This window comes from Suillus fuscotomentosus, assembly GCF_016647785.1.
Source record: "Suillus fuscotomentosus strain FC203 chromosome Unknown F5891scaffold_75, whole genome shotgun sequence".
NCBI lineage: Eukaryota > Fungi > Basidiomycota > Agaricomycetes > Boletales > Suillaceae > Suillus > Suillus fuscotomentosus.
In genome coordinates this window covers 177,251-204,077 of record NW_024539587.1, presented here as the reverse complement: position 1 = coordinate 204,077, position 26,827 = coordinate 177,251, and the positions used below count along the sequence as shown (strand labels likewise).

At 46.3% G+C, this 26,827-nt stretch overlaps 10 protein-coding genes across 10 annotated transcripts; 7 read left to right on the top strand and 3 right to left on the bottom strand.

The window, feature by feature from the left end:
* Positions 1 to 5,515: 5,515 nt before the first annotated feature.
* F5891DRAFT_984798 (uncharacterized protein) lies at positions 5,516 to 7,305 on the bottom strand (the record flags this gene model as incomplete). Its single annotated transcript, XM_041377494.1, has 6 exons — positions 5,516 to 5,655; positions 5,953 to 6,123; positions 6,302 to 6,371; positions 6,577 to 6,627; positions 6,693 to 7,019; positions 7,099 to 7,305. 6 exons carry the CDS (start codon positions 7,303 to 7,305, stop codon positions 5,516 to 5,518), a joined length of 966 nt encoding a protein of 321 aa, XP_041220355.1.
* Positions 7,306 to 7,422: 117 nt separating this feature from the next.
* On the bottom strand, positions 7,423 to 10,366 carry F5891DRAFT_984797 (uncharacterized protein; the record flags this gene model as incomplete). The annotated part of the gene is made up of 9 exons (XM_041377493.1): positions 7,423 to 7,703; positions 7,764 to 8,081; positions 8,117 to 8,347; positions 8,689 to 8,886; positions 8,962 to 9,045; positions 9,179 to 9,354; positions 9,417 to 9,919; positions 9,975 to 10,291; positions 10,315 to 10,366. 9 exons carry the CDS (start codon positions 10,364 to 10,366, stop codon positions 7,423 to 7,425), a joined length of 2,160 nt encoding a protein of 719 aa, XP_041220354.1.
* Positions 10,367 to 11,613: 1,247 nt separating this feature from the next.
* Positions 11,614 to 12,906, top strand: F5891DRAFT_1194930 (uncharacterized protein; the record flags this gene model as incomplete). Its single annotated transcript, XM_041368019.1, has 5 exons — positions 11,614 to 11,820; positions 11,868 to 12,274; positions 12,330 to 12,430; positions 12,494 to 12,685; positions 12,743 to 12,906. The coding sequence occupies 5 exons, from the start codon at positions 11,614 to 11,616 to the stop codon at positions 12,904 to 12,906; spliced, it is 1,071 nt and encodes a 356-aa protein (XP_041220353.1).
* Positions 12,907 to 12,966: 60 nt separating this feature from the next.
* On the top strand, positions 12,967 to 13,782 carry F5891DRAFT_1194929 (uncharacterized protein; the record flags this gene model as incomplete). The annotated part of the gene is made up of 2 exons (XM_041368018.1): positions 12,967 to 13,270; positions 13,334 to 13,782. 2 exons carry the CDS (start codon positions 12,967 to 12,969, stop codon positions 13,780 to 13,782), a joined length of 753 nt encoding a protein of 250 aa, XP_041220352.1.
* Positions 13,783 to 13,858: 76 nt separating this feature from the next.
* Positions 13,859 to 15,262, bottom strand: F5891DRAFT_1194928 (uncharacterized protein; the record flags this gene model as incomplete). The annotated part of the gene is made up of 5 exons (XM_041368017.1): positions 13,859 to 14,157; positions 14,205 to 14,618; positions 14,673 to 14,978; positions 15,028 to 15,090; positions 15,139 to 15,262. 5 exons carry the CDS (start codon positions 15,260 to 15,262, stop codon positions 13,859 to 13,861), a joined length of 1,206 nt encoding a protein of 401 aa, XP_041220351.1.
* A 67-nt stretch (positions 15,263 to 15,329) lies between these two features.
* Positions 15,330 to 17,378, top strand: F5891DRAFT_984794 (uncharacterized protein; the record flags this gene model as incomplete). The annotated part of the gene is made up of 8 exons (XM_041377492.1): positions 15,330 to 15,466; positions 15,611 to 15,746; positions 15,791 to 15,872; positions 15,894 to 16,459; positions 16,574 to 16,756; positions 16,815 to 16,886; positions 16,938 to 17,172; positions 17,227 to 17,378. 8 exons carry the CDS (start codon positions 15,330 to 15,332, stop codon positions 17,376 to 17,378), a joined length of 1,563 nt encoding a protein of 520 aa, XP_041220350.1.
* A 1,002-nt stretch (positions 17,379 to 18,380) lies between these two features.
* F5891DRAFT_1175936 (uncharacterized protein) lies at positions 18,381 to 19,500 on the top strand (the record flags this gene model as incomplete). Its single annotated transcript, XM_041365744.1, has 3 exons — positions 18,381 to 18,659; positions 18,831 to 19,372; positions 19,474 to 19,500. The coding sequence occupies exons 1-3, from the start codon at positions 18,617 to 18,619 to the stop codon at positions 19,498 to 19,500; spliced, it is 612 nt and encodes a 203-aa protein (XP_041220349.1). The 5' UTR covers positions 18,381 to 18,616.
* A 2,136-nt stretch (positions 19,501 to 21,636) lies between these two features.
* F5891DRAFT_1194925 (uncharacterized protein) lies at positions 21,637 to 23,932 on the top strand (the record flags this gene model as incomplete). The annotated part of the gene is made up of 9 exons (XM_041368016.1): positions 21,637 to 21,755; positions 21,806 to 21,958; positions 22,016 to 22,136; positions 22,188 to 22,327; positions 22,464 to 22,596; positions 22,648 to 22,785; positions 22,839 to 22,981; positions 23,030 to 23,133; positions 23,229 to 23,932. 9 exons carry the CDS (start codon positions 21,637 to 21,639, stop codon positions 23,930 to 23,932), a joined length of 1,755 nt encoding a protein of 584 aa, XP_041220348.1.
* A 960-nt stretch (positions 23,933 to 24,892) lies between these two features.
* F5891DRAFT_1194924 (uncharacterized protein) lies at positions 24,893 to 25,605 on the top strand (the record flags this gene model as incomplete). The annotated part of the gene is made up of 4 exons (XM_041368015.1): positions 24,893 to 25,014; positions 25,063 to 25,117; positions 25,193 to 25,459; positions 25,513 to 25,605. 4 exons carry the CDS (start codon positions 24,893 to 24,895, stop codon positions 25,603 to 25,605), a joined length of 537 nt encoding a protein of 178 aa, XP_041220347.1.
* On the top strand, positions 25,436 to 26,630 carry F5891DRAFT_710278 (phosphatidylethanolamine-binding protein). Its single transcript, XM_041372908.1, has 4 exons — positions 25,436 to 25,459; positions 25,513 to 26,117; positions 26,166 to 26,295; positions 26,348 to 26,630. The coding sequence occupies exons 2-4, from the start codon at positions 25,731 to 25,733 to the stop codon at positions 26,512 to 26,514; spliced, it is 684 nt and encodes a 227-aa protein (XP_041220346.1). The 5' UTR covers positions 25,436 to 25,459; positions 25,513 to 25,730; the 3' UTR covers positions 26,515 to 26,630.
* Positions 26,631 to 26,827: the final 197 nt, after the last annotated feature.

The window sequence follows — 26,827 nt, the reverse complement described above, 5'->3', positions numbered from 1 at the left end:
TCGCTGATAACAAACGCAGTGCAGTCAGACTTAAGTGTCTGACTCACAATTCCACAATGCTATTCCTTGCATGGCAGGGATTGCATACAGGAAGCGGCTAATTCATACAAGGGCACTGCACTGGACAATTTGAGACACACTTAGTATTAGGCGATGAAGGTAACCTTTCTTTGAGTTCTAAATCTTACTATTACTGAGACCCTGCAACGTTTTGGGGTCAGATGATCCCCGTGAGACCCTAGCTGCATCTTCCTTCCAATCGGCAGCAACTAATGTGCCCCCAAATTGTCAAGACTCAACGACATGAGGACACATATGCGGCATTATGCGTTGGGCCTTATCGACAGGTGAGTCAAGGTTACTGTGCACATGAGCATTTCCTGGGACTCACTAGGACAACAGTTATATAGGACGGTACTTCACTCATAGTTATTCCCAACCCTTACGATAATGCCACCTCGCCGACGTGCTCTCAACATACTCCAGACTTCATCCCCTGCTACTGTAGCTCCTCCTGCCAACACACCCCAGACTTTATCTCCTGCCACTGTAGCTCCTGTCAATACACCACAGATTTTACCCCCTGCCGCTGCTGCTCCTGTCAACATGCCACAGACTTTACCCTCTGATGCTGCTGCTCCTGTCAACACACCACAGACTTTACCCCCTGCCGCTGCAATTCCCCCTGTTGCAGCCTCTCTCACTGCAGCTCCCTGAATTGCAGTGACTGAAGCTCTCCGGAATCCTCGCAAAACTCGACGGCCCACCAAAAAGCAGCGAGGCGGTGCAGCTCCCAGGGCTGGTCCAAGCTGTGCAGCAGATGACGGCGAGTTCATCAATCTTGACGTCATCGACGATGTCAATGAGGAAGATGATGACCACCTTTTAACACCAGTGGAAGTGGCCTGCACAGGCCCAAGCCCACTTCAAACGTTTACAGGTAGCGATACAACCCGATCCAATCCCTTGGCCACCAGGCGTCGAACAAAACAGTCAGGATCGGAGGTACACCATTTTTTCACAAAAGATGCAACATCAGGACAGCGCATATGTACACCCTGTGTGTGAGTATCATCTCCAAGTCTTTTTTTATTTTCTCTTTCTCACATTATTCACCAGGGACATACAGAAAGAAGATCCCTCATACGATGTGGCCGAATACAGTTCGTCAACGACTACAGGCACTCTTCGGGGCCATTTACTTAAATTCCACCTACGTATCTACATCGCCGCACTTGAGCAATACGGTTTGAAAGTTGGGGCAAAGGAAGTCCGGGACCTTCTTGATATTGGGTGGACTCTCGCATGCATAGGTCAAGAGCTCGACCAAAACCCTGATAAGCTTCTTGAATCGTTTGGTTCCCCCGGTGGGGGGAGTCTTGGTTCACAACCTAGGTCAGGGGTGTCAGCGCCTGGAAATGATATACCAGAATTCACCATCGAGAAGATGCACAGGCAACTCGTCAAATTTATTGTGGCTGATGATCAAGTGAGTACTTATTTACTTTCTACAATGTTGTTATTAATTGACGTTTTTAGGCGATGAACTTAATGGAATGCCCTGAATTCCGAAGGTTACTCCGACTGCTGCGAAAAGATCTACGGGAGTCCGACATCCCTCATCAGACAAAACTATGTGAGTTAATAGTAGAAACATGGTACGAATATTTCGATGCTTTAAAGCAAGATATGGCAGTAAGTGTACGACTATTTTATCTCACAAAATATCTTATGTTCTTTCAGAAAGTGGAGGGGAAGATATTGTTTACCTCTGACCTCTGGTCAGACGAGAACCGCCGTCCATTCATGGCATTGACGGCTCACTGGATCGCCCAGCAAGCATCAAAGCTCGTCCTCAAGGCTGGCCTTATAACTTTCACCCATATTCCCGGTTCACACGATGGGGTATCACTCGCTGCAATCATATTAGGGCTCCTGGACCATGCAGAAGTAACCGACAAGGTTAGTGATTAACTACACCGTGTAACATATTCTGACTTGATCTAGATCGGCCATTTTACTTTAGATAACGCAACCAATAATCAGACTGCCATGGTCGAGCTTTCTCATCTGCTGTTGGAACGTGGTATCGAGTTTGATCCTGTTGATCGCAAGATCCCGTGTTTCCTGCACATCATTAATATTTGCGTTCAGCACATCATCGCCAGCTATCATTCCGTGGATTTTTCAACAGCACCCGCCCAGTGGCTAGCCTGCAATGTGATCGTCGAAAAGGAGTCGTATTCAGAAGCACTAACATTTCAACCTGTCAAGCGAGGCAAGCATCTTGTGCATGTCATCCGTGCATCAGGCCAACGATGAGAAACCTTCTGGAACACTATCTTGATCGGCAACCAAGGAAATTTGTTTCCAGGAGGAAACCTTCCAGTCGTCAAACTCCTATGCGATGAGCCTACTCGATGGGATTTGACATATGTCATGCTCAATCGTCTTCGAACACTTCGCCCGGTGTAGAGAATCATGCCTCTCATGGCGTGATATGGCAGTTTCCACTAGGGAGTATACAGCACAAACTCGCAGCACCACTCTGTGTACTGTCCACAGCTATTCCTATATGAGGCGTAGCTTTCCCGCGCAACGCACGCCATTCCCGCGCTTCATGATGTATACATGCGTGCGCGTTCCCGCGCTTGAGCGCCCTATAGCACCAGCCATCCAGATGCATCCATCCACTGTCCTCCAAGTGCTCTAGTGCATATATTTCTGTTTCTCTCATTTGTACATATATTATTCCACCTTATTTTTATCATGGACCCTTACTTATATATATCTCTACATACCTACTCAGTAGCACTTCAGCTCCGCATTACAGCGCTTAGGCACGCTATATAAGCGCCAGCAGTACATACTACTCGACACACAATTTTTACCACTTACCTTACCTTACTTTACTTTCCACCCACTATCTGCCTAGAAGAACATAGTAGAAATCCATTTTGTCTATACTTCACATCTCTCTTCTCGTCTTACATCATATCCTCACTTAAGCTTACTCCTTCTCATTTCCGCACGCGCTTTCCCGCGCTTCACGCTAATACGCGCGCGCGTTCCTACGCCTTCGTGCCTTGCGTGCACCTGCGTTTTCTCGCGCTTCACTTCAGCGCGTACCTCTTGATCTTTGCTGCACTCGCTTCCCCTTTAGGGTCGAACGCACTTGTCTCCTCAGGTAACGCAGACTAGGCAACACGTGACCTTACACCATTTTTTAGATACAGTTAGGAGCATCATTTGTTCCTCTCTGTATTGTTGTTTCTACACCGGTAAGACATTATCTTGTGTAATATTTTTACAAACTCACAGTGACCCAGGCTATTGATTGCTACCTTGCGACTCAAAACAACTTAACCGAACATGGGTTGAGTCCAATGGAGTGGATGGTCTTGCAAGACCTCGAAGTGATCTTAGAGGTCAGTGTCGACATCATTGAAACACCTATGATGTGTGTTAATCTATATCAGGCACCCCATGCGTGCCAACAATCAATGTCTAGTGAAAGCACCCCTATGCTGAGTGGTGCAGTCTCCGCCTTGGAACATTTGATGGAACAATGGGAAGGGATAGCCTGGATAGCCACACATTGTGCGCCTATAATCAATGTAGGCCTAGCATGGGCAGACAAATATGGCCACAAGATGAGCAAGACAAATGTGTATGCAATCGCGATGTGTGAGTTTGGTCTGGGTACGGGTCGGTCAATCTCTCACAATTCTTATAGTCGTCGACCCTACATTACATTTGTCATGGATTGATGCTCACTGGGGCGAAGAACGAGCTCGCACTGCCAGGGAATCTATTATGAGGCTGGTATGTCTACATTGACTCAAACAACGCATCTTTAAGTTAACATGTCCCACAGCTGCAGGAGAAGAGAGCGGACTCTACTCAATGTCCACCGGTAGAAACACCAGCTCGCCAATCGCGCACTGGAACCTTGGGCGCGCAAATTTATGGTATTCCTGATGTTGACTTGCTGTCGCGTCACCATCTCGGTGTTCAAACAGCTGACGAGGAATTTAATATGTACAGTATGTCTCATGTTAGCCCTCAAGGAACCGACGTGCTCGCATTTTGGAATGTGAGTTTTTCATATTGAGTCACTTCTGTTCGTTATTAATCATATGTTGACCAGAGTTCAAAGTCGCTGTTTCCTACCATCTACAGCCTTGCGATGGATTATCTGCCCATCCAGGCCTCCGCTGTTCCCTGCGAACATATTTTCTCATCAAGCAGCGAGACATGCACAAAAAAGCGCAATCGCCTCAGCCCTGCTATGATGGAGATCCTGCAGATGCTGAAGTTCTTGCTGAAGAAAGAACGACTCGACTTTGTCAAAGGGTGGGCAGCATCAGAGCAGGAGATGGAGTACTTCACTCAAATACAGTGCACACTGGAGTCGGATGACACGCACCATGAGGAATTTTTGTCATCTGCCGGACGTACCGGCAGCAGTCACCAACACGATGCTCTTCTCAAAGCCATAGCAGCAGATGAATGTGACAGCATTCCCGATGTTCCTGCCCTCTATTCCTGACGTTTTTTCTGCCTCCTTTATAATATTGTGTACCACTACCTAGTACTCGCTTATGCTACGTCTGTCCGACTCTCATTATCTTGATTTGATTGTTGGCTCTTTTCTCTGCTAGGTTGATTCATGAGTCCAAGAGCGTGTCTTAACAATGTTTACTTTAAGCTGCTGTTTCTGATGATTCCATGCCCCACTATGGAGAAGGGGCTTGAACGACGAATTGAACTGCAACACTTGTGGTCTGTATTGTAAATTGGTGAGTAATATTTCATTTATATACACCATACGGACTTCATTGCTCATTCTAGATAATGCCATACTCCACTATGAAAAAGGGGCTTGAATGACGAATTGAATTGCAACGCTTGCGGTCTGTATTGCAAATTGGTGAGTGGTATTTCATCTACATACATCATACGGACTTCGCTGAGCGAACATATTATTTTCTGTCTCAATTAATATTACAGGAGTTCTATATATCATCTTTGCACCAGCCCCCAGGTACTTCCAGCAACTCGCGACATCAGCGTACGGTGAGTCGTTATTTCGTTGAAGCACTAGCAGGTGACACTCATATCTACTCTTACACAGGATACCCGGTGCGTTATCCTCCACATCGCAAAATTCTCCGCCTCCTCTCACACCTCACGACAACACATCCTCAAAAGCCAGCGTCGCCACTTCGATTTCGACCTCGACGGCCTGTCGACAACGATCCTTTGACCCCCCTCAACAACGGACCCTCGATCCACACATCTTCCTCCATCTGCGTCTCTTCCTCCATCCACGTCTCTCTCTCCATCCACGTTTCTCCTTCAATCCGCGTCCCTCCTTCAATCCACGTCTCTCCCTCCATCCGCGTCTCCCCCTCGATGCCTATCTCCCCCTCGATGCCTGTCTCTCATCCTCGATGTGCGTCTGCGCAGAGCTTCATCATTGGTATGATCTTTTTTTATTTTTGGCATGCAATTAGCGCTGCCATAGAGCTAAAATTGTTTTAGCATTTGATCGAACATCGGCAAGGACACTTGCCTTCTTTTGAGGGCCCATTGAGGTCAGATCTTCAAGGTATATTGTTGCGATTGGTGTGATTGACGCAAGGATACAGACTACAGGCCACAGCTTCCTTCTTTAGCGCTTGAAGCTGATTCTTCGTGTATTTTCAGTTTTAATTTAAAATATATTTAATTTAATCCATTTGAGCCGGATTGAAGCCTTAGCTAGCCTTAACTACGGCTAGTCCAACCAGGCCAGGCCATACATTATGTAAGCTATAACCTCGCACTCAGATCAGCTATCCACGGCTCTGGTCGTGGCAACACTAATTGTATCTAACCATGTCAATTTTGAGATGAACTGTTTGCAAGTTACTCAACCGGCACAGATATATATGCGAGAATGCATACCAGGATTGAAGTAAGCAACGGCCAGGACATTGGCAAGCTGCTCCAAAGCAATACAAGTGTCGACATCTAAAAGTCCAACACTCATTGGCTTTACCGGTTGTCGATGAATTTTGGACATGAAGGTGTCATAAACCAATTCACCGGCAAGGTAGGTCTGGTATAATGCCCAGTCTGGTGGAATTGTTGTCATGTGTTCAGGAAATCAATGAGTGGTTAAAGTATGAGGAAAGAAAAGGAGTGTTTCATGAATCCGTAACCAGATAACAATGAGCAGGAATCCGCGTCACATGCAATGGACCGGATTTCATCTTCGAAAATCACCACCCATTCACATTGCATTTTAATATACATGGGTATAACATATCTACTGAAGGCTTCCAGACGTCAGATTGGGCTTGACCGTACGGATTCACTGTCATCTGTATTCAACCGGTCCATTAGTGATTGTGAGGATGCCACAGCCCTAGTGAGTTCAGCAACCGGCCCAGCAACTCCGGCCAACTTATCACTTGAACGTAAAAAGTTTGTCATCCTTCTCTGCAAAATTTCCAACAGCTCTCTACCAATTGTCGTCTGACGGCACTACTCAAGAGATGCTGATCCGACCGTTTCTGGTTGACGAACCGGGCCATGTGTGAGCATATACGGGAGGAGGTCGGTTTCCACATGATCTGGCTATTACAATGCAAGGAAGATTTAGTGAGGATCCGGTGTAGGAGGTCAAAATCTCATGGACTCACGAGTTCTGAAAAATGGCCCTCAACCAACTCCATCACATCTTGGACAGATGATTTTGGCAACATGTCCAGCACCCTGCAAGAGCCCAGGTTCTCCTTCCACCAGGCATTGAAGTAGTCTGACATACGAGCAATGTCATATTCATCTGATGTGGCGGAATTGACAGAAAGAGGCAATGCTTTTATATCCATGAGGACCTCATTCACATCCAGTTGCCGGTCCACCAATTTATTCACAACCAAAATTGCAATCACATCATGGAGAAGTTTTGGAATGGTAGCGGAGCACCTGGTCAGGAAGGATATGTTGATGAATGGAGTTACAAAAGTCTACATGACAGGCAACATTATTTGAGTGCAAGATAAGAATTGACTGGTTGACCGGACAGCCAGACAACTGGATGCTTACCTCCATTTCCCACTGCATGAGGGTGTAAAAAGTTTCTGCATAACCGGGCATGGCGGTGGCAAAGCTCTTGTCAACATAAAGGCGCATGGCCAACAAGCGAGAATTGGCATAGAACAAAGCATGAGAAATCTGTCTGGCGGTGATCTCACCATCTGAGTAGGCCACAATGATTTGATCAGAGGGAACCAAAGTGACGACGTTGTTCATGGTGAGTGTATGACGATGATGTGATGGTGAGACTGACAGTTTGTTTTATTCCCACATTTTCAATATAACTACATATTAGCTAATCCGGGAACTATTTTAACTGGTACCGGAACTGAACTATCTAACAACCGGTACTTCCGGCTGAATGACCGGAATCACTTTCTGAAAAGACTCCGCTGCATGTGCAGCTAGTTGTTGATATATGTGACATTGTCGGGCAGCATAACACGCATGTCTGGTTAGCCCAGTGTAAGTGGCATTGTCCATGAGACTTAGCCATTGCTTGGCCTTGTAGGTAAAGAAATTGACAGACCACTGCATTTCATGTTTGACAAGAATGACCTCTTCATTCCAACAATCGCACAGGGCCTTTGTCCGGAGCCAATTGACTCTATAGACTGTTGTTGCAATATGTGAGACCGGATCACCCAATATCAACGGATATGCAGGATACTCACATTCTGTCATCCAGTCATTTCCGGATGTATCACCCTGAACATTGATTGACCAGAACCATGCGAGAGTAGCGTCCCTCTGACCACGTGCATTTGGATCTGCAACTGCAGTGTTTGCCTTCAGGTGTTCTTTCTTTAGCGGAAGATATTTCTTCAGGAGGTCATGATCAGGGAGTTTGGCTAGCTGCAACCAACATTTTGAATATATCCTGGCATTGAGATTGACTACCATTTCCACCGAGAGAACCTGAGTCCATGCCCTGGTGGAGGAGGCTTGTGACTTGGCTGACCGGATAGTATTCCAGAATATAACAGCTTTATCTCCCAAATTGCATGAAGGGCGTCATTGGCCTGACCTTCATGAAGGGCAGTTTCTTCTTTCATGAGATCGGTGAGACCCAATTCATTGCATCTCACTATACTGAGGTTGGAAGGCAAAGGTAAGATAGTGAGCTCAGGTTGAAAGATGGAGGCATGATGTGTTTCCGGATCCGGATCCGGATTGTGATCGTCATCGAGATCAGAATAATCTTCATCCAGTGAATTATGAACTGTGTCTACTGGAGAATCCTGTTCATTGCCATCAACTGCAAATCCAAGATAGGTAGGTGCCATCTCAAGAAAGCTTGTAATGCGAGTTTGCAGCTTATCTCTGAGTCAGGCTACTGTCAACAATTGAATGTCTGTAGGATGCCTTCCAAGCCTTTTCACATCTCTAGAGAGAGAGATTTTGGATTCTTCTATGGTGAGACCAGTTGTGAGCCAAGTGGCTGCTCCGACTAGGGGAATTGGTAGCTAGATGATCCGGGCGATTTTGAGCCTCCAGCAGGCGCAACTCCTGCTGCTTTCTAGTTGGAGCTGTAGATCATGCCATCCGGATAATAATCTGTATGTGATCAGGACCGGATGAGTAGTAGTAGAATTTGACACTTGCCTTTTTCCAACTGGACCTCATAAATGTCCATGGCTGTTGGATCATCCAGTCTGTTTGCCTGAGCAACAGCCTCCTCTGCTTCCCAAAGAATGACCATGGCAGGCTGAACTGTCTTGTTAAGATTTTGGAATGAGAGTGTGCTCTCTGCAGCACCCTGAACAGCCTCTTTAAACTTTCTGCAAAGAAACTTGGCTGAGGGGCAGGTCAGCCAGGAATGAATAATATGAGACCAGGCCATTTTTGTACATCCGGATATTGGCAACTCACTTATGCGAATCATTTTCATGAAGTTTGAATCATTCATCTGATAATCCAATACCTCCTTGCGATGAGGAGTTCCCATGCCCCTGGCTGAAGGGGAGATTATGTTTAAAGATGCCCAGAGTGTTTCCATGATCTCCGTCTATCCTGCCAGTCCCATGGATAAAATTCGATGCATACCGGACATAGCAGCTGTCCTGATGGCCATGCACATGCCACAAACCTATTCCAGGAATGATATCCATGCCAATGGGGATGGTCAGATACATGCTTGATGCGATCCGGTCCTTGAGAAACTTATTATACTGACAATTTATATCATAGAACGTTATTGCTCGTGAGATTCCATCTGTATTGTAGTTGAGTGCTTGACTCAAGGCATAGTCCATGTTCATCTGCCTGATTATTTTCGAGATCAGTAAGACCAGAAATGCATGTAACCAGATGCAATGTCCATTTACCTTTCACCCTTCTGAAAATCCACCATGGAATGTGGGACAAAACATCCATGCTGTGCACATGCACATCCTCCTATACCTGTGGCCTCTAGCTTTTGTCGGGAGGCATTGGCTTGATTGACTGCGTGGTGATTGTTACAATCTGACTTTTGGACATGGTCTTGGGCAACAGCCAAATGACTCTTGTATCTTTCATCTCTGACCATGAATACAAGACCATCAATCAATGATACTTCATCAGATGGATTCACTGGATGGAGGTGCTCGGCTTTAAAATTACCATCCATGACCAAAGTCCTGGTGAAAAGCCAGGAAGGGGTGTCGTCCGGCTGAGTGGCCGTACCGGTTGACCAGTCCAAATTTATCCCCGGTTGAGGACATGCCGGAAAAAATAGGGCAAGGTCACCGGTCTTAGGCTCATCGTTTTTATGGGCAAACCCATGCCACTTGTAGAGCTTACATTGACACCATTGTCTGGCAGTCCTCATGAGCTCTCTGTAGCGATCCTGCAAATATTATTGTTCAATGACCGGCTGAAGTAGAGAATGAAAACCGACTTACCAGAACTATCAATGGAAAGATGCTGGAGGTTAGCCTCCAGATCTTACTGTAGTAATTCATGGCTGATGTACCACATTCCAGGTTGTCTAGCAGAAAGTCATCCAACACGGAGAATGTGAATGCAGTTTTTGGTCTGGTGAAGGATGCTGGAAATAAGCCTGCTTGAAAGAGCTGCATATCCGGGTTTAGAGCTCCGGGGCAGTGGCAATACCATATGGATACGGAGTGAACACCGGATTTGTCGACTATGGTTGTAGCCGGATGATCTGAGTCTGCGACAAGTGGAATGGAAGTTCCCTCTGGATAATCATTATGGTCTATATGTTCATCGGTATCTGACCATTCAAAGAGGTCTGATGAGTATTCAGTGCTGCTGGGACATGGAGTGCCATCATGAGCAAGGTGAATGTGCAGGCCGACTTTCATAAGTGAAGTTTCTTGAAAAAATGATCCGGTCCATTGACTGATGCGATGGAAAGGATGTCTTTGATGCTGGGTTCTGCAGCACTCTGTGCAAAACAGGGGCTCGTTGAAACACCCGTGGCATTTATAAACCCCATCCTTCTTGCAAACTTCACAAAGCCGGTCCAGAGGAGGGGTTTCTCGGACCATGAGTAAATTTATGTAGTCCTTGAACTTGCGCTTCCATTGCCGGAGATATTCATTCTGACTCTGCATGATCCAGTCAGATGAAGACTGCAGATATCAGAAGAACTTCTGCTTGCCAGAGATTTTGGTAATTTAGGCTGAGGCATGTAGCCTTGGTCAAAGTCAAAGTCAGCACTGTCATAGAGCATCTGAGAGAACCTGGCTGTGTGCTTTGAGGGAGATTTTGTTGGTGAGGATGTCACCAACTTTGTTTTCGGGGACCATGAATCTTTCACCCAAGATGACCTGGTTCCTCTGGAAGTAGTTTTCTCCTTCAGTTTATATAGCTGAGGCAATTGTTTCCTCATCGGAGGAGTGTATGTGATTTCCTTTTGTTTAGTATTTGCCATGATTGATACCAAGACCTAAAGGATTGTTGGGCTGGGGAGTGCACTTAAGCTTGATGATCGGCAGGCATATAACTTTACACCTGTTCCTTCCTTCAACTCCAGCCTCTGAGTGATTTGAATCACCAGATTACCATTCCTGTTTGTCATTGAGGTACCAACTCCGGCCTCTGAGTAATTTGAATCACCGGATTACTACATTTTCTGTTCCTATGTGTCAGTGAGGTTACCGGGTGATCAGAAATCTTGGAACATCATCTCTATTTAGGATATATTAAGGTCAGAGCAACCGAGTTTGCCATAAGTTTCATCATTTCCGGGTTAGTTAATCAAACACATTGTAATCCTGCCATCATCCCAATTTCCATGGATTTCTTCCGGTATAAATGTGTCTTCCTATGCTGTATGGCATTTTTGAGAGTATTACTGTATGCTGCCTGTATACTATATGATAAACTTGGTCTAAGTTTGTGTGTTTTGCAGTCCTAAATTCTATGAACCGGAAACACAGGGCATGTTAAGCCTGAGAGTATCATGTTGGCAGATAATCTCTTGTTCGGTTCTACTTTTGGATACATGGTGGCGATTGGCTATGTAAGATTATCCTGTATCCTTTCTTCTACCAAGACCTCGACTGCTTTGCAATGGCCCAATCCAACTCATCAGTACACAGCCCCCAAAAGACCAAGCAGAAATTGACTGAGGAAGAGCTGCTTGTCTTACAATCTCACCTAGAAGAATGGAAGGAAGCAACCAGTAAGGATAGGAAAACGATTTTGAGGGCGGTCATAAAAGAGGCCAAGATGCAAGCCCCTAAGATGGATGCCCAGCTGTTGAAGAAAAGGAAATCTGTAAGCAGCCAATCTTCTAATTTCATAAATGCTCATGATGGATGAAGATGTACCGGGACTGGTTATATAACTGGAGAGCGGAAAAGACACCCAAAAAACGAAGCAAGTTCAGTAAGAAATGGACTACCTGGTTGGTGATAGAACACCAGTACAAGAAGGAGATCCTTGAAAAGACCGGAGCAAGGCCAGGAGGGAAGGAAATGATTAAACACTACCAGGGTGCGGTCAATGCAATTATGGCCAGTTTATCTGAAGAGCAGCTGGATGAAGCAAATACGACTGCTATAGAATGGTCTAGCAGTGCTCCTCCTACAGATATCCAGGCTGAGTTCGCTCAGAAGAAAGCTCCTGGTATGATGAAGAATCTTGCGACTCAGTTATGGAGGCAGGCTGGTATGAGGATATTCATATTGTCTGCATGGAAAACTGAGGAAGGCGAGGTGAGGATCAATGGGTGAGTGACATTTTAATTCTCTCAACCGGTAAAGACGGCCTGATCCGGTCATAAGAATTGACTTCAATGAAAAGTTAGAGGGCAATAGTTTCACAGATACAAAGGACTGGAAGTCCATGTTACCAGAGTGGAATGCCTATGTCGGAGAAGAGTTTGGTGAGCTTCTTTTTTGTGCAATGTTGATGCATCCGGTCAAGTACTTACACCATGTTATGCCAGCAATTGACCGGAATAATGATGATGATGGCAATGAGGATGCTGATGGAAAGGAGAGCAGAAATCCAAGGAGAAAGAAGGAGGAGTTTACTTTAGAGGTCGATGCCTATGGGCTTCCGGTCATACTGGATATTGAGCCCCTCAACTTAGAAAACAAAAAGTCTCTTATCTGGACATTCCTCACAAAACACTACAGTAAGTTTCACAAATGAAATATCTGGAGGGTTGATAGAGGAATTACTTATTTTGCAGGGTTTTGCAGTCAAAAGCCAAAGGCGTCTGTTCCTTGGTCTGCAGTGACGGAGGCTCAAGAGAATTTTATTGAGCCCAAGTTTTTACCTACCGGTGGAAAGATCAAGGACCCGTCCAAGCTTCAGCTGCATGACGCTGACTGGCTCTTGCAGTTCTGGCATTAGAGACAAAAGGAGGTTCAGCTAACATTTGAATTCAAAGGCTGGCAAGACCATGAGAAGGAGATGAGGGAGCTGGTGGAGAAGATCTCAGAGAGCGACTCTAGCACAACATGCAGTCCAGTAACAGCAAAGACCAGAGTTCCGGTTCAAAAACAAACCGGTAGGTTGACTGGAAAGTCATCTGGCAAGTCAACCAGCAGGGTGGAACCAGAGTCAAGCAGTGAGGGCGAGGATGGTGAAGGCGAAGGTAAAAATGATGAAGCTCAATTACCGCCTTCCAAGCTGAAATTGACCGGAAAGCCAGGCAAAGCTGTCCAATCTATTCTAGTTAAAAAACCACCTGCAAAGTCAACCGGAAAATCATCCAGTAAGCTGGTCGGAAGGGTGGAACTGGAGTCAAGTGGTGAGGAAGAGAATGGGGATGAATAAGGCGATGCTGAAGTCCAATCACCGCCCCCGGAGCGCCAATCTATTGGAAAGCGAAGCAGAGCCGTCAGATTTCATCCGGAGGAAGACTCTGGCCCATTGGTCAAGAAATCTAAATCAAATGTCATTGGGCGCAACATACCACTGGAGGACGATGCTGGCACTCCTTCAGCAGAATCATCCAGCAATCATTCTACAGCCCCACTGCCTCCCAAAACTGCATTGAGAAGTAGCTTTGTTGGTCCTGCATCAGCCGGTCAAATGAAGAAGTCCGGTCAGAAGCAGAAGTCCGGTCAGAAGATACCTGCACCTAAACCAACGGCTCCTGCCACCACATGGGGCACTGGTAAGAAAACTCAAACAGATGGAGCTCACATTGATAAGCCGGAGCCAAAGTGCTCCACTAGAGCTGCAAAGGTGTCTTATAAAGTTGATTACATGCAAAGAGTGTAATAATCACATTTCATTGAATGTACTATACAAGGGGTGGAAAGTATCAATGGTATATATATAGATGTCATGTCGACAGTCAGTATATTGATATAAGTTGAAATGCCAATAATAACTCACTAGTGGACTGAAGAACTTCCTCGCTGACAAGTGCTTCTTCCAGTGACATTGTACTATGAGCCCTTTCCATCTCCAACCAGTGCATTGCCAAGCGCAAGTCACCTACAGCACGCTGAATCACAAATCCGATAGGTTCCAGTTCACTAGCCATCTCCAAAGGGGTCTCTTCCGGTTGAATATTCGAATGATGGGCAAGATCATGTGCCGGATCTGTCCCAAAGCCCATGTCCAAAGGTGTCTCTTCCAATCGAAGACCCACTGAATGTACATGTAACAGTGTAACCTAATAAAATGATAAAACTCACTTGACTGATCCGGAATATCAACCGGATCAATGCTGGAAGGCCTCTGGTCCGGATGATCATGTTGAACCACAGGCGAATTAAAACCCATGTCAAATGACATCTGGTCCGGATCACGATGTTGAACCAGAGGTGAATAAAAGCCCATGTCTAATGACATCTGATCCGGATCATGATGTTGAGCCTGAGGTGAATGAAAGCCCATGTCTAAAGACCTCTGGTCTGGATCATGATGTTGAACCGGTGAACGAAAGCTCATGTCCAAATCCGGATGACTGTGTTGAACCAGAGGTGAATTGAAACCCTGTTGAACCAGAGGTGAATGAAAGCCCATGTCCAAATCTGGATGACCGTGTTGAACTGCAGGTAAATTAAAACCCATGTCCAAAGGGCTGTCTTTCACCGAAACATCATTGACTTGATGATAATCATGAGTAATCCCATTCCTTGCATATTGAATCAACCAAATACCTGAGCCACCGGCCAGTTGATTGTGTGCCAGGAAGTTCAGAGAGCCGGTCGCCAGCTCCACGAAATCATCGGTATTGAATGCATGGCCAGGTGGAAATCCCATGTCCAACTCAGATATAGGTGTGGCAATTGAAGACTGGTTAGTATTGGACAGAGGAAACCCCATATCCAATGAGTCTGACACCGGTTGGCTTGGAAACCGGTCGAAACCCATGTTGAATGACTGGCTGTTCTCGATCCTGCATTCTGACATCGTCAAAGTCTTGCCATCCTTCCACCAGTCATAAGCAGATGCAACATCTAGGTCTAGAAGGCATCAATAATTAGGTGTATAGGTCAGTATGAGAGGACTTACAGTCGCCAATGTTTGAGCGATTCATTCCAAGGCTGTCGTGTCCCGGTTCCAATATGAAAAACACTGCCAGATCATGTGAGGTACCTTCCGGAAAGGCAATTGATTTATTACCTTTGGCCTCGCTAGATAAGTGTAAATGATCCTCAATAATCTCTGAGGACGAAATTCTTTTCCTCCTTCTGCTGAATGACTTGTCTAAATCAGTATATTTTGTGCGATATCCGGAATGTGTCATGGGTTGTTCCAAAGCCTGTCAGTGGATGCTCTACTCACGCCAATTTGATAGCGATGACGTGGCAACAATGGCATTCACACAAGGACACATGGCAACTTCGGAGAAGAGAACCGGTACATTAATTGTTCTTTCGGAAATATCCGAAATCACCCGAACATCCGGCAATTTTCAATTTCCTCATTCCCTTCCAGATCAAGAGAACCGGTACATTCATTGTTCTTTCGGCAATATCCGAAATCACCCGAACATCCGGCAATTTTCAATTTCCTCATTCCCTTCCGGATCTCTTTTGCAAGCCAACCTGCTACCGTCATTTTGTCTTACTGCTTATATGTCTTCCAACATTAGTACTGCTGCTGCCGCCACTGCCAACCAGGCACTCATTGCCCTTCTCACCAGGTTGAATCAGATGGTTGAAGAGGTTCTCCGGTCCCGGTCAGAAGATGAGAGGATGAGGTTGAGCAGAGCCATTGCATCTCAAATGGTATGTTTGTCATTTTTTTGTATTGTATCCATTAATATCGTTAGAATGATGCCATTCACTCCTACCGGACGACGGCTACCTACATCCCCCTTCGCCTGCTCTCTATGGCAGCTGAGATTCAGAGGGGTACCACGTGATTGGTTCAAGTACCGGATTGGACTCATATTGGCAACAATGAGGACATTTGCCGAGGTCATCCGTTATACCCCAAGACATTGGGTCCTGCTCCTACTCCACCAACCACTACTGCTGCACCAACACTGCTATCTGGCCCTCCACCAGCACTTGCACCTGTAGCCAAACCTGCACCGGCACCTGCTCCTGTACCAGCACCTGCTCCTCAACTGGCACCTGCTCCTGTACTGGCACCTGCTCCTCCACCGGCACCTGCTCCACCGGCACCTGCTCCACCAGCATTTGCTCCACCAGCTCCCAACACAATCCGCATTCCTGGCAATACATCTGGTGCCATTGCAGGCCCATCGAGACCACGCAAACGACAATTCAGCGCGAGTCCCCCACGTCAGGTCAAGAGGGCCCGGAAGGCTATCCCCAAGTCGAAGTCATTGTTAACAGACACGGACACTGACGGCGATACAGTTCGCATTGGCAAAGATAAGCCCAAGGCGAAGGCGAAGGCAAGGGCAACGTCACTGGATCGCGATAACCGGCAAATGACGATGGAAGATGGCGATCATGATCCGGAAGTCATTGTGAGTTTCCATTTCATACTTTAAACGCAACTGACAATAGCGGTCAGCTCCATGATCAAAAAGGTACATTCATTTTTTCAATATCAACACCAGCAATGTCATTGATTCATACAGAATTTACCAACCATTGTCATTACCACTCGGCCAATGCTGCCCCCTCCAGACCAGAAGAAGAAGGCCGCTGACTCGGAGGAATATGAACCGGAGGAGGAGGAGGAGGTGGAGGAGGAGGTGGATGAAGACGATGCAATTGAGCCTTCTGGGACACGGGTCAAACCGGGCGAGGGACGATTACCAGTAAGTTTTCATATTATTGCACCTATCGTGAGTATGGCTAATATAATCATGATAATAGTCCAAGTCCGGTACAGATCATACCAGAACAGCCAAGGACAAGGCAAAGACCAGGGGCAAGCATCCACAGCCGGTAAGACATCCGGTAACTCTCCACTGGTCATGCTATACTAATTCTTCATAGAAACCCATTGGTATGCCTATCCTACCATGCAGGAGATGCACAATTATGAAGGCCAAATGCAAAAGCTGGTTGACCAAAAGGGGCGAGGTCGCCCATACTTGCATTCTTTGCAGCAAGTGGAGGATGAAATGCATCCGGCTGGATGATCCGATCCTACTGGCCACAGCCATAGTCACTAGCTCCAAGACAACCGGAAAAACCAAGACCGTTGGGCAGTCAAAAAACAAAGGCAAAGGTAAAGGCAAGTATCTTATTTTCCGTAGTATATCTACTAATTGTATTCTTCTAGTCGTCCAAACTCAGTGTCCCAGTCCTATTCCGGAGGAACCGGATGTCGATGTTGATATGACCGATGCCCCTGCACTCACCGGCACCGAACATCCTGGCACTGCTACTGATGCAGGCCCTGAGGTATCTGTCGATGATTTTTCGACAGATTGATGGATCGAAGCCGTGGATAAAACTACCCTGCCCCCAGCACCATTTATAGGGACACCGGATGACATCTGGTACTCACCAGTCTATCCTCATACTTGAAGACCCGCCTCTCCTGTTGACATTTCTGTACCTCGTCAGACTCCCCAGCCCCGTTCTTTGACCAATGTTGAGATGGATGCCCTCCTGGCACAAATTCAGATCGACATGGATCAGCTCCGGACACGTAACGACATTATTCATGATGAGCTGTCCCATCGTATCGACCGGTGTCTTGTTACTTAAGGGTCTTATATGAAAGTTGTGTATAATGACAACACAATTATACACGGTGAAGACTTCTTGCCAGTCCTTAAGTCCACGGTCTCCGACTTTTCTACTTCGTGGGAGGTAACGTGGTGAGTTCTTGGGAGGATTTAGTTTGTTGTCCTCTTCTTGTGTAGTCTTATATGAAGTTGTTGTGGAATGTTCTGTGTTCTGGATAAATTCGTTAGGTTTGTTTCAGCCTAGTAGGTCGTGTTTCAACCTATGAAAGTCTGTTTCAACTTTGTCGTCCTTAGATGTGTCTCACTTTCCGTTGAAAGGGAGAGTCTTATGAATACACGTAAAGCTTAGAATGAGAGCTGTTCAATGGTTATATAGTCAACCCCTGTAAGGTAGTATATAACCTAGAGTAGAATAACAATAATGAAAGTTATATAGTCGACCCCTGTAAGGTAGTATATAACTTTAGAATAGATAATGATATCTTAGATTACCTCAAGGCACTTATATTGGCCTGCACTTTAAGTCTTAGTGGTCTCACACGGTTTGAGATAAGAGTCAAGTGGGAGGATTGTATGTCATGGGTGAAAATGGGGTCCTTTTATACCTTTTGGGAACCCCCTTACTAAGCATGATTAATCAGATGGATTGGTAAGAATGTGGCTTACAAACCAGGTGATGAATCAGCTTATTACTAAGTACATTACAAATACAGTGTAATCTTACAAAGAAATTAGAAACCATGACAAACCATGACTAAACATGTTGAGTCATGTTAAATGTTGTTACAAAGCATGGCCAATCATGACTAAACATGTTGAGTCAGCTTAAATAATGTTACAAACCAGATTATTTCCCAGTCACATGATGTGATGACAAATAAAAGCTGGTGGCTGAAAGAAGCCAAATACAAATAAACAGTCAGAAATAAATAGAGATACAAAACTTGGTGGCTGAAAGAAGCCAAATAAAAATAAACAATGAGAAATAAACAGAAGGTCACATGCTTGATACAAATACAAGGTAAAATAAGCCTGTAAAGTGAGAAATAAAATACAAGACAATGAAATAAAGGAAAAATAGAGAGGTAACTTAGTGACAAAGGGCTAGACAGTCTCTCATATCTTCCTTATCACTCTCTATATATATCTGACATAGTATGAATCACATACCATGCATGACACCGGCTGCAAGCCGGCTTTACAAACGAATTAGCCTCCCAGAAGGGAGTGGTAGATCAGTTGACTTTTCAGGTCAGCAGTATCGCCTGGTACCTGAGCAACAGCCACAGGGCCACCACAGCAGCCAGTTCAACTCCACCAACATTCAATCCGCCACCCATTGTCATCCCCGATACCCCCACATTCCCTGACTTTGGCTCAATCAGCGCCTTGGGTCGTTCCATCACCAACAATGTCTTCACTCCGGATGTGTTTTCGACCAACACACGTCCTGTCGGAGATGGCTCACCAGTCGCAAGGCATGAGCAGGTACCTACACCCTTCACCTCTACCATCAACCCTGTCCCCACCATGGGGGAATCCAGTCCACACAGTCATCCAGTTAGTGCACTTCTGGTACCGGCCCCTGCTGTCCCAATGGCATCTATGCCCTCCACTAGTACCCTTCACACCATGCTCACCGGGCCACCACATCTGCCAGCAGATGGTCAGTCCCTTTCGGCTCCTTTGCCAAACCGGGCATTTGCACCTCAATCACGGCAACAAGGTCGGTTGGTGAGTGCTAGGCATGACAAGAACTCTTCTGGTAATAGGGCCAAGTAATGCCAGTACATGTAGTTTGTTTTGTTGATAAGGACAATCTAATGCCATGGTAGAATGTACTAGATGGTGTATTAGATTGACCGGTTCATGTATGTAGTATACCGGCCGATGGGCTTGTGAAATGATGCATCAACCGGATAATGTAGCTACCGGATCATGGGCCAGTGATTAAAAATGCACCTGCCGGATGATAATATGACCGGATCTCCGGTGTATATCATTTGTCCAGCTCAGTCGTTTCCATTTTACACCGGATTCGCTATTCGATAAGATTCCTGTAAGTCTGCTATATACCCCCGGCCCATCCGTTTACCTTGGGTACACATCCGGCCGGCCCACTCGTCTCCATCGTACACAAAATTTGGTATTAATAATGTCATGTATACTAGTAAATTCCTATATAACTATCTATACTGTATGCTCTCAGCCCATTCATATGTGTCGGGTACACAGATTCACTCAGCCCACTCATATGGTCAGCCCATCCGTTTACCTTGGATACACACATCCGGCCGGCCCACTCATCTCCAATGTAAACGGGAATTAGCATTTATAATGTCCTATATACTAATACATTCCTATACCACTGTCTATATAATGTACCCTCAGCCCATCCGTGTGTCTTGGGTAAACACATTCACCTGGCCCACTCGTATATCATGGTACAATTATGTCCATGGGCCCACATGGGATGGCCCATTCCCAACGGTACATTGTCACACTCAGCTGTCCGTCTGAGACAGAGTGAATTCACTGAAGGGGCTCGGACCATAGCATGATTGCTGCAACAACTGTTTCGAGGTTGCATCCAGGCTCATGAGGCTGTGAGCATATCTTCTCGTGTTCTTGGAGCATTGCATCAGATGTGTAAAGCTCCGTAATGATGCGTTCAGGTGGTTTATCCTCGTCAGGTTGCCAGAAAAGCTTGTAAGGACTTGTATGAAAGCTGTTTGCAGACTTCTCCGCAAATGCAGCTTTGAGAACCTCCAGAGGCTTCCGATAATAGAGCCCCTCGACTTCAAATATTGGTGCATCATCTTCTGAATCGAACTTTTCCTTCTCACAGGGCAAGCAAATTTTGACGGAGGCTTCGTGCCATCCGTCAGACAAAAAGATAGATGAGGACGGGTCCTTTTCGGCATCATCTAGATGCTTTGCTTCACGTGCAGGATTAAAGTCGCACAAATCTTCTCAGTCAAAGTCTTCTGCCAACATAAGGTCGTCAACAAGACGCCTGAGATCCTCGATCGATTTCTGGAGAGATGTGTTGTAGAACCAATTCATGAGTCGAAAGGTTGTAGCATTAAGAAATGGTGTAAAATAATCCTGATGGACGGCCTCCAATGATGAGCCAAAGCCTGCCCACCATGGACGTTCATGCTCGGCACCTCCATCAATGTGACTGAAGGTTGGAGCATCACAAAGGTGGTCGAAGTAGCTCAGGTTCTCGGGGTCGTAGGAGGGAAAGGCATGGGGGTACTCGCAGAATAGATCAAATGCATCACACTCAGTTCATACCCAGTCCACACATTGTTGAGAAAGAGCATCATCATCCATTAAATTATCAGCAGCTGGAGCATCAGGCTCGACAGGTGCAGGAAGTATAGGTATGGGAATAGGATTGGATGGGAGTTCGTCACGATAGCGTGCAGGGAGACGCCTTGTCCGTGATGGTAGTCCAGAAGGTCGGTACTCCATCTGAACATCCGATGAATCGTTATACTTGAACTGTAGAATTAGATAAACCTCAATATAACAATTGAAACTTACATTGTTTTCGACTCCAGTCTGAGCAGAGTTGTGGCCCTCAGGGTCTCATCTTTCATTGCTAACAGTTGGGGAAGAAGGTTGTTGTTCACAACGTCTCTCAAGAACATCAGCTGTAACTGATCCTCGAGATTTACACCAGCGAGTCAGGTGAATTGAAAGGCCGCGTTCAGAGACTTTGGTGTCACAATTAGGACATTGGACCATGATTCCGAGAAGAAAAAGAAGAAAAACTGCATAGAGATGCAGCATAGGCTGGTACAAGTTCGGAGTTGAGTGTTTTCACTGCAAAGCGGAGGACTTCAGATGATTTCGTGTGGAGGAGTCCGTATCAGGTTGTTTGGCTCTGTTGTATCTCATCCTAATTAATGTTCCTTGCCCCTCGTAGAGTCGTACTTTGTCCCCAATTTGTCTATCATCCCTTGTTCCGTCCCACTATCGTCATCACCATGTCATCTGACTTGGACTTTGACACTCTGCCCCCATCGCCGAAGCACAAGAACAAAAAGAACAACACTGATGAGCTACTTCAAGCAGTTAGTGTCCACAAGATGAAGAAGATGAAAAGGTACGGTACATCATGAGACTTGTTGAACATGCTGCACTGACCATGAAAAGACTAGAAAACGGGAAGGTGAAGTCAGATCCAATGGAGATATACCGGAATGCAGGACGAAAAGTCTCGTGTGTTCTCGATCTCTTTGCCCTACCCTCTGTTGCTTTTCATAGTGGTCTTCAACATGACCGTGGAGGTAAAATCAATGATGACCTGTGATTTGATAGTTGAGCTTTTCCTCATGCTTATCATACTGACACAGTTGATTATAGAACTGAAGAAATGAAGAGACGCCATCTCCACCTGTACGAAGGGATCCTCAACATCATACCAAGCCTCCGTGACGAGCTCGACACAATTTCCAGTGACAAACTGTCGAAAATCATCTCTGCGGTGAGTATATGCACTATTTTGAAAGTCCTGACATGATCTGATGTTATCTAGATCACCAAGGGGATGAGTGACGCGCGATCAATGGCATTTAGCTCTATCAAACACAAAGGACTCAAGTATGTGCCTCTGAACATGCACAGCAAAGTGGACGCCCTCGATCCTCCAATACCTGAAGTCGAAGATAAGTCGATGTGAGGGATTACTCATCCCCAGCTTGCCCGGTGGCTTTGCCCTCGAAAGAAGCTAGATGTGTTTGATCGTGACCCTAATGAGTGAGATATTGCTCATTGGTAGCAAGATAGCGACTGACATACTACATTTTGACAGAGGAATGGAGAAATTACAGTCAGGAAAGCTCAAAATGACCGCAATGAATTGGCCGACGGGGTTCTATGAAGACGGCGTCTATGATTCGCAGGACAAAACCAAAGGTATGTTTAGAAACCATGTTGTTGCACGTGTGAGTCCTGCAGTTCAGTTTCACGCTATATCTCACTCATATTTTCCACAGTTCTACACGCACTTGTATATTGGCCCATCAGCTGCAATGGCTGAGTCTACCACTAGCAAGGCCTCGAAGATGGCAAGAAATCGTGTGTTTGGGTTGACATCCGTCACCAAAAATATTATTGCCATCGTTCACATCATTGTAAGTTCTTAATTCTTGCTTCAAGATCAGCTCTCACTGCTATTATCTGTCAGACATACTTCACTCTTAGTCATGCGCAGACTTGGACGAACGAAATCGGCACAATGAATCTCGAGGAGTTGTTTTGGGCCATCATCGACATGCTTGATGATGACGAGGACCCATGGGTTCAAGACACCATCTTGTGGTGGAACGCGTATGTTCAAACTTATCAGAGTCATCATTACTGATTGCGGAATTGTAGCCGCGTTGGATCAGGTGTTCATCAGGCCAAATTCATCAAGAAACCGTCCGACTCAGATGATGACTCGGATCAAGAAAACGACATCGCCGAGATCAAGGCTCAGTGTTTGGCTTGACGTGGTGCTGCGCCACTACAGAACAAGGCTCACAGTAATGGTGCGTATGTGCTACATTGAAAATCTCATACTTACACGAAATAGCAAAACGGCCAGCAGCTGCAGCATTGTTCGACAATCACGAGCCTCAGTGTCCTCCTGTCGAAAAAACTTCCACTGCTCCGCTCCCTCGACCTGTGAAACCAAAGCCTCGGCCTCGACCTCAACCAGCAGCTCAACTTGAAGAGTCCAGTGACGAGGATCCTGTACCTGTGGTACCACCTTCGACATGCCCAGCATCAAAGAAGATTCGAACTGAGCACCATCGACTCCCCGAATCTGACGAGGATCTTGAGTATCGTGCACTGTCACCTTCTACACCCCCTGCGAAGAAGACTCAACCCCACTCTCAAACTGCCAAGCGCCCTCGACCCGCACTCGTCGAGGATGACGAGGAACCTGCACAGTTGTCCTCCCCACCTCCAGCAAAGAAGATTCAATCTGACTCTCCTCTACCCCCACTTACCGAGGATGAAGATGACGAGCCCTCGCCTCCGCCACCACCGAAGCCTACGAAACAGGCAAAGAAAGTAGCACCTCGCCCCGTTGTCCCTTCCTCCCCTCAGCCTGCTGCAACAAAGCTCAGCTTGAAGATAAAACTCACCCCGGCTAATCCGCCATCCATCGAGGATGAAGACATCACTCCCGACGCACCAGTCGCATCGAAGAAAAAAGGGAAGAAGACCTCTCCTACCGAAGCTACCAAACGAAACCCTCCTCGCCACAAGAAACGGACGAATGGCTTCTAGTCACCCATCTGTCTTCGCGGATTCATTGTCCAACCTGCTGTCTTCCTTTGCGCACTTACTATGCTCTATCATTTTGCTCGCACTCGTCGTTTAACATACTTCGTTGTATTTTAGTATTACTATGCTGGAGCTAATAGATTGGCCTGCGTGGCCTTCCACTATACTACCTGGCTCGTGTGACCGTGTGAGCCCATGCATGCACCTCAAGTCTTGATGAGCCTCTCAAGCCGTGATAACCCTTGCAAGCCTTGCACGTCTATAATAGCCTCTCCTTCGTACGAGCCTCACGTTGCATTTCTCGACCGGAGTATTTCCGCTCATGGCGCTGCGAGCCTCGTACAATCGGCCAGGCCTACAGCCACCTCGTATGGCCTTGTTAGGCCTCGTAAGACCCGGGCGGTTTTGCTGATGATTGAGCTTGAACTCTCAAAAGTCCATTTGTGGTACTAGGGTTATGCTCAATGTTTGATTTGGTAGAAGAAGACTTGAACGTACGGGTACCATAAGGCTGAAGCAGGTATGCCTCAATCATGGGGGCTGTAAATAACAGGATTACGCCCGGCCTAGTACATGTATAGCGGATGGCGTGATCATCAAGTGCCCGTGATACACTTTTCCAAACACTTAATAAGCAAGTAATGCCAAACAATGAATTATGATTTCTCCACGCGGTCGTCTACAACAACCCTCATGAGCGAGAGAAGACACGGTGAACGGAGAGAGCACCGCTCAAGAGATTGCCATAGACGAAATGGTAAATGGTCTCCGTTACTCCTCAGAGATTCTCGACTGACCTTCTGTGTCAATGTTGATTACCACGCACTACGTCGGCTGTGCTGGTAATGGGGCGACAACACATTCACTCATGCTCATATTTATAACATGTCGTGATACGCATTCTCCGAACAGGAGGAGATAGAGGATGGAGTCGTTCAAAGTCACCTGAAAGACGCAGCTATCATGACGAGAAAGAAGACAGAAGGTCTCGTCGCACTAAACGTTCAAGGTCCCGGAGTCCACACCGCTCACACAGTCACAAGCATCATGACGATACGAGAGGCAGGGGAAAGGATGATCACATTGTGAGACACTTCCTGTCTTTTTCTGATGTTGTTTTAACCTTATTATAGGACCGAGACAAATACCACGAGCCATCCGAGAGTCGTGGACGAATCAGAAGTCGCAGTGTCGTACGTTGTTGCCTCATTTTTTGCTGATTTGCCATTGACCTTTGAAGATGTGTGCATAAACCCATTGTAGACTGCTGAACATCGACGCCGATCTCCCTCACCTTCGGCAAACTCTGCTGCATCTATATCATCTAAGGAACGTGGTGGCAGTAGTCGGCATAGGTTGCGGGGGAAGTCCCCAAGTCACCGATCTCGTTCTGGTTCGGATAGTCGCGATGTTCGTAAGTCCAAGTCAAAGCATCGAGAGAAAGATCGAGACAAGAAGTACAAGAAACATAAGGACAGGGATAATGGAAAGGACAAAGATGAAAGGCGCAGCGTTCTAACGGGCAAGAAGGTCAGTTTTCTTTGTCCAGATCCGGGCCTCAGACTCTCATATAATTATCTCAGATCAAGTTGAAAGTTCATAAGGATGCCAGAGATCTCGAGATGGACGCCAATAGGCAAAACTTGTTGCAGTTCTTGAATTCGACATGCGAATGAGACAGTCATGTAGTGTTACGGGCACCATTCGATGTTCTCTAGCACAGTTTTCTGCTTTATCTTACAGGCTCTCAGAATGCCGGCAAGCCCGCGCACGGAATATTACATAAGCACCCCTTTCTCCAATGACGACTTCAGTTTTGATCTTTACTTGTCTCCTTTGGACTATGCCTCATCATCGTCAAAACCCTCGACTTCAGCCCACAATGATGCTCGATCCACTCAATGCTGTTAGGGAAGATCTCAAGGAGAATGGTATCATTCCAGACGTTATTCCTGTTGACCCTCCTTTCCATCCCAAGGCTCTGCTCGTCGTGACCTTCCCCACTAGCCAAGAGGCTCTTCTTGGGAACACACTCACAAAAACGGACACCGCTGACGAACCAACTGTTGCGTTCACTCCAATGCAGGTGCCAGATCAGACCGATGAACCCACCTATACGCTCGTCATGACAGACCCAGACGCACCATCCAAGGAAAACCCCAAATTCAGAGAGTGGCGGCACTGGGTGGTTATTATCATCATATACTGCAAACTGTTTAATTAATTTCATGTGTAGGTCACTGGCGTGAAAGCTCCTCCGACGTCGGCCATTGAGACAGACAATCTTGATGCACAGCTCACCAAACCCGCTGTGACGCCCTATTATCCTCCCACCCCTCCCCCGGGAACTGGCAAGCATCGTTATGGTGATTCAAATTCTGTTATGGTTGCTATATGTGTTGATGATAGCTCCAACAGTACTATTGTTATACCAGGAGCCTAGTGCGGACTTTTCGATCCCTGCCGATGCCCCGGAACGCAAGAACGAGCCTGTAGACAGAAAGAACTGGAATGCAGCGAGGTTTGCTGACAAGCATGGGCTGAAGCTAGTTGGGGTCAATTATTTTGTTGTCGTGGGGGAATAAGATGTCCCAAGCGAGGCGGCTTTCCTCGAATGGTCGAGGTGATGCTGGACTGTACTATATTGATTGAGATATTTTACTTTCAAAAGTTTCGACGTAACAGGCTTCACTGCGATTCAATGATGCATCCGCTAAAGCACCGACGTTTTTTTGGCCAACTAATTTCCTCGTTGGACTAGAGGTCGTCATCTCTGAGGATAGCATGAGATGGAGGCCATTGGGTCCTGGTAGGCATAATTGTCGGTTCTATTCTTGAAGTTTACGCTAATTGTTCAGCTCAGGACATCTCTATCCTACGAAGGCGCCGGATGATATG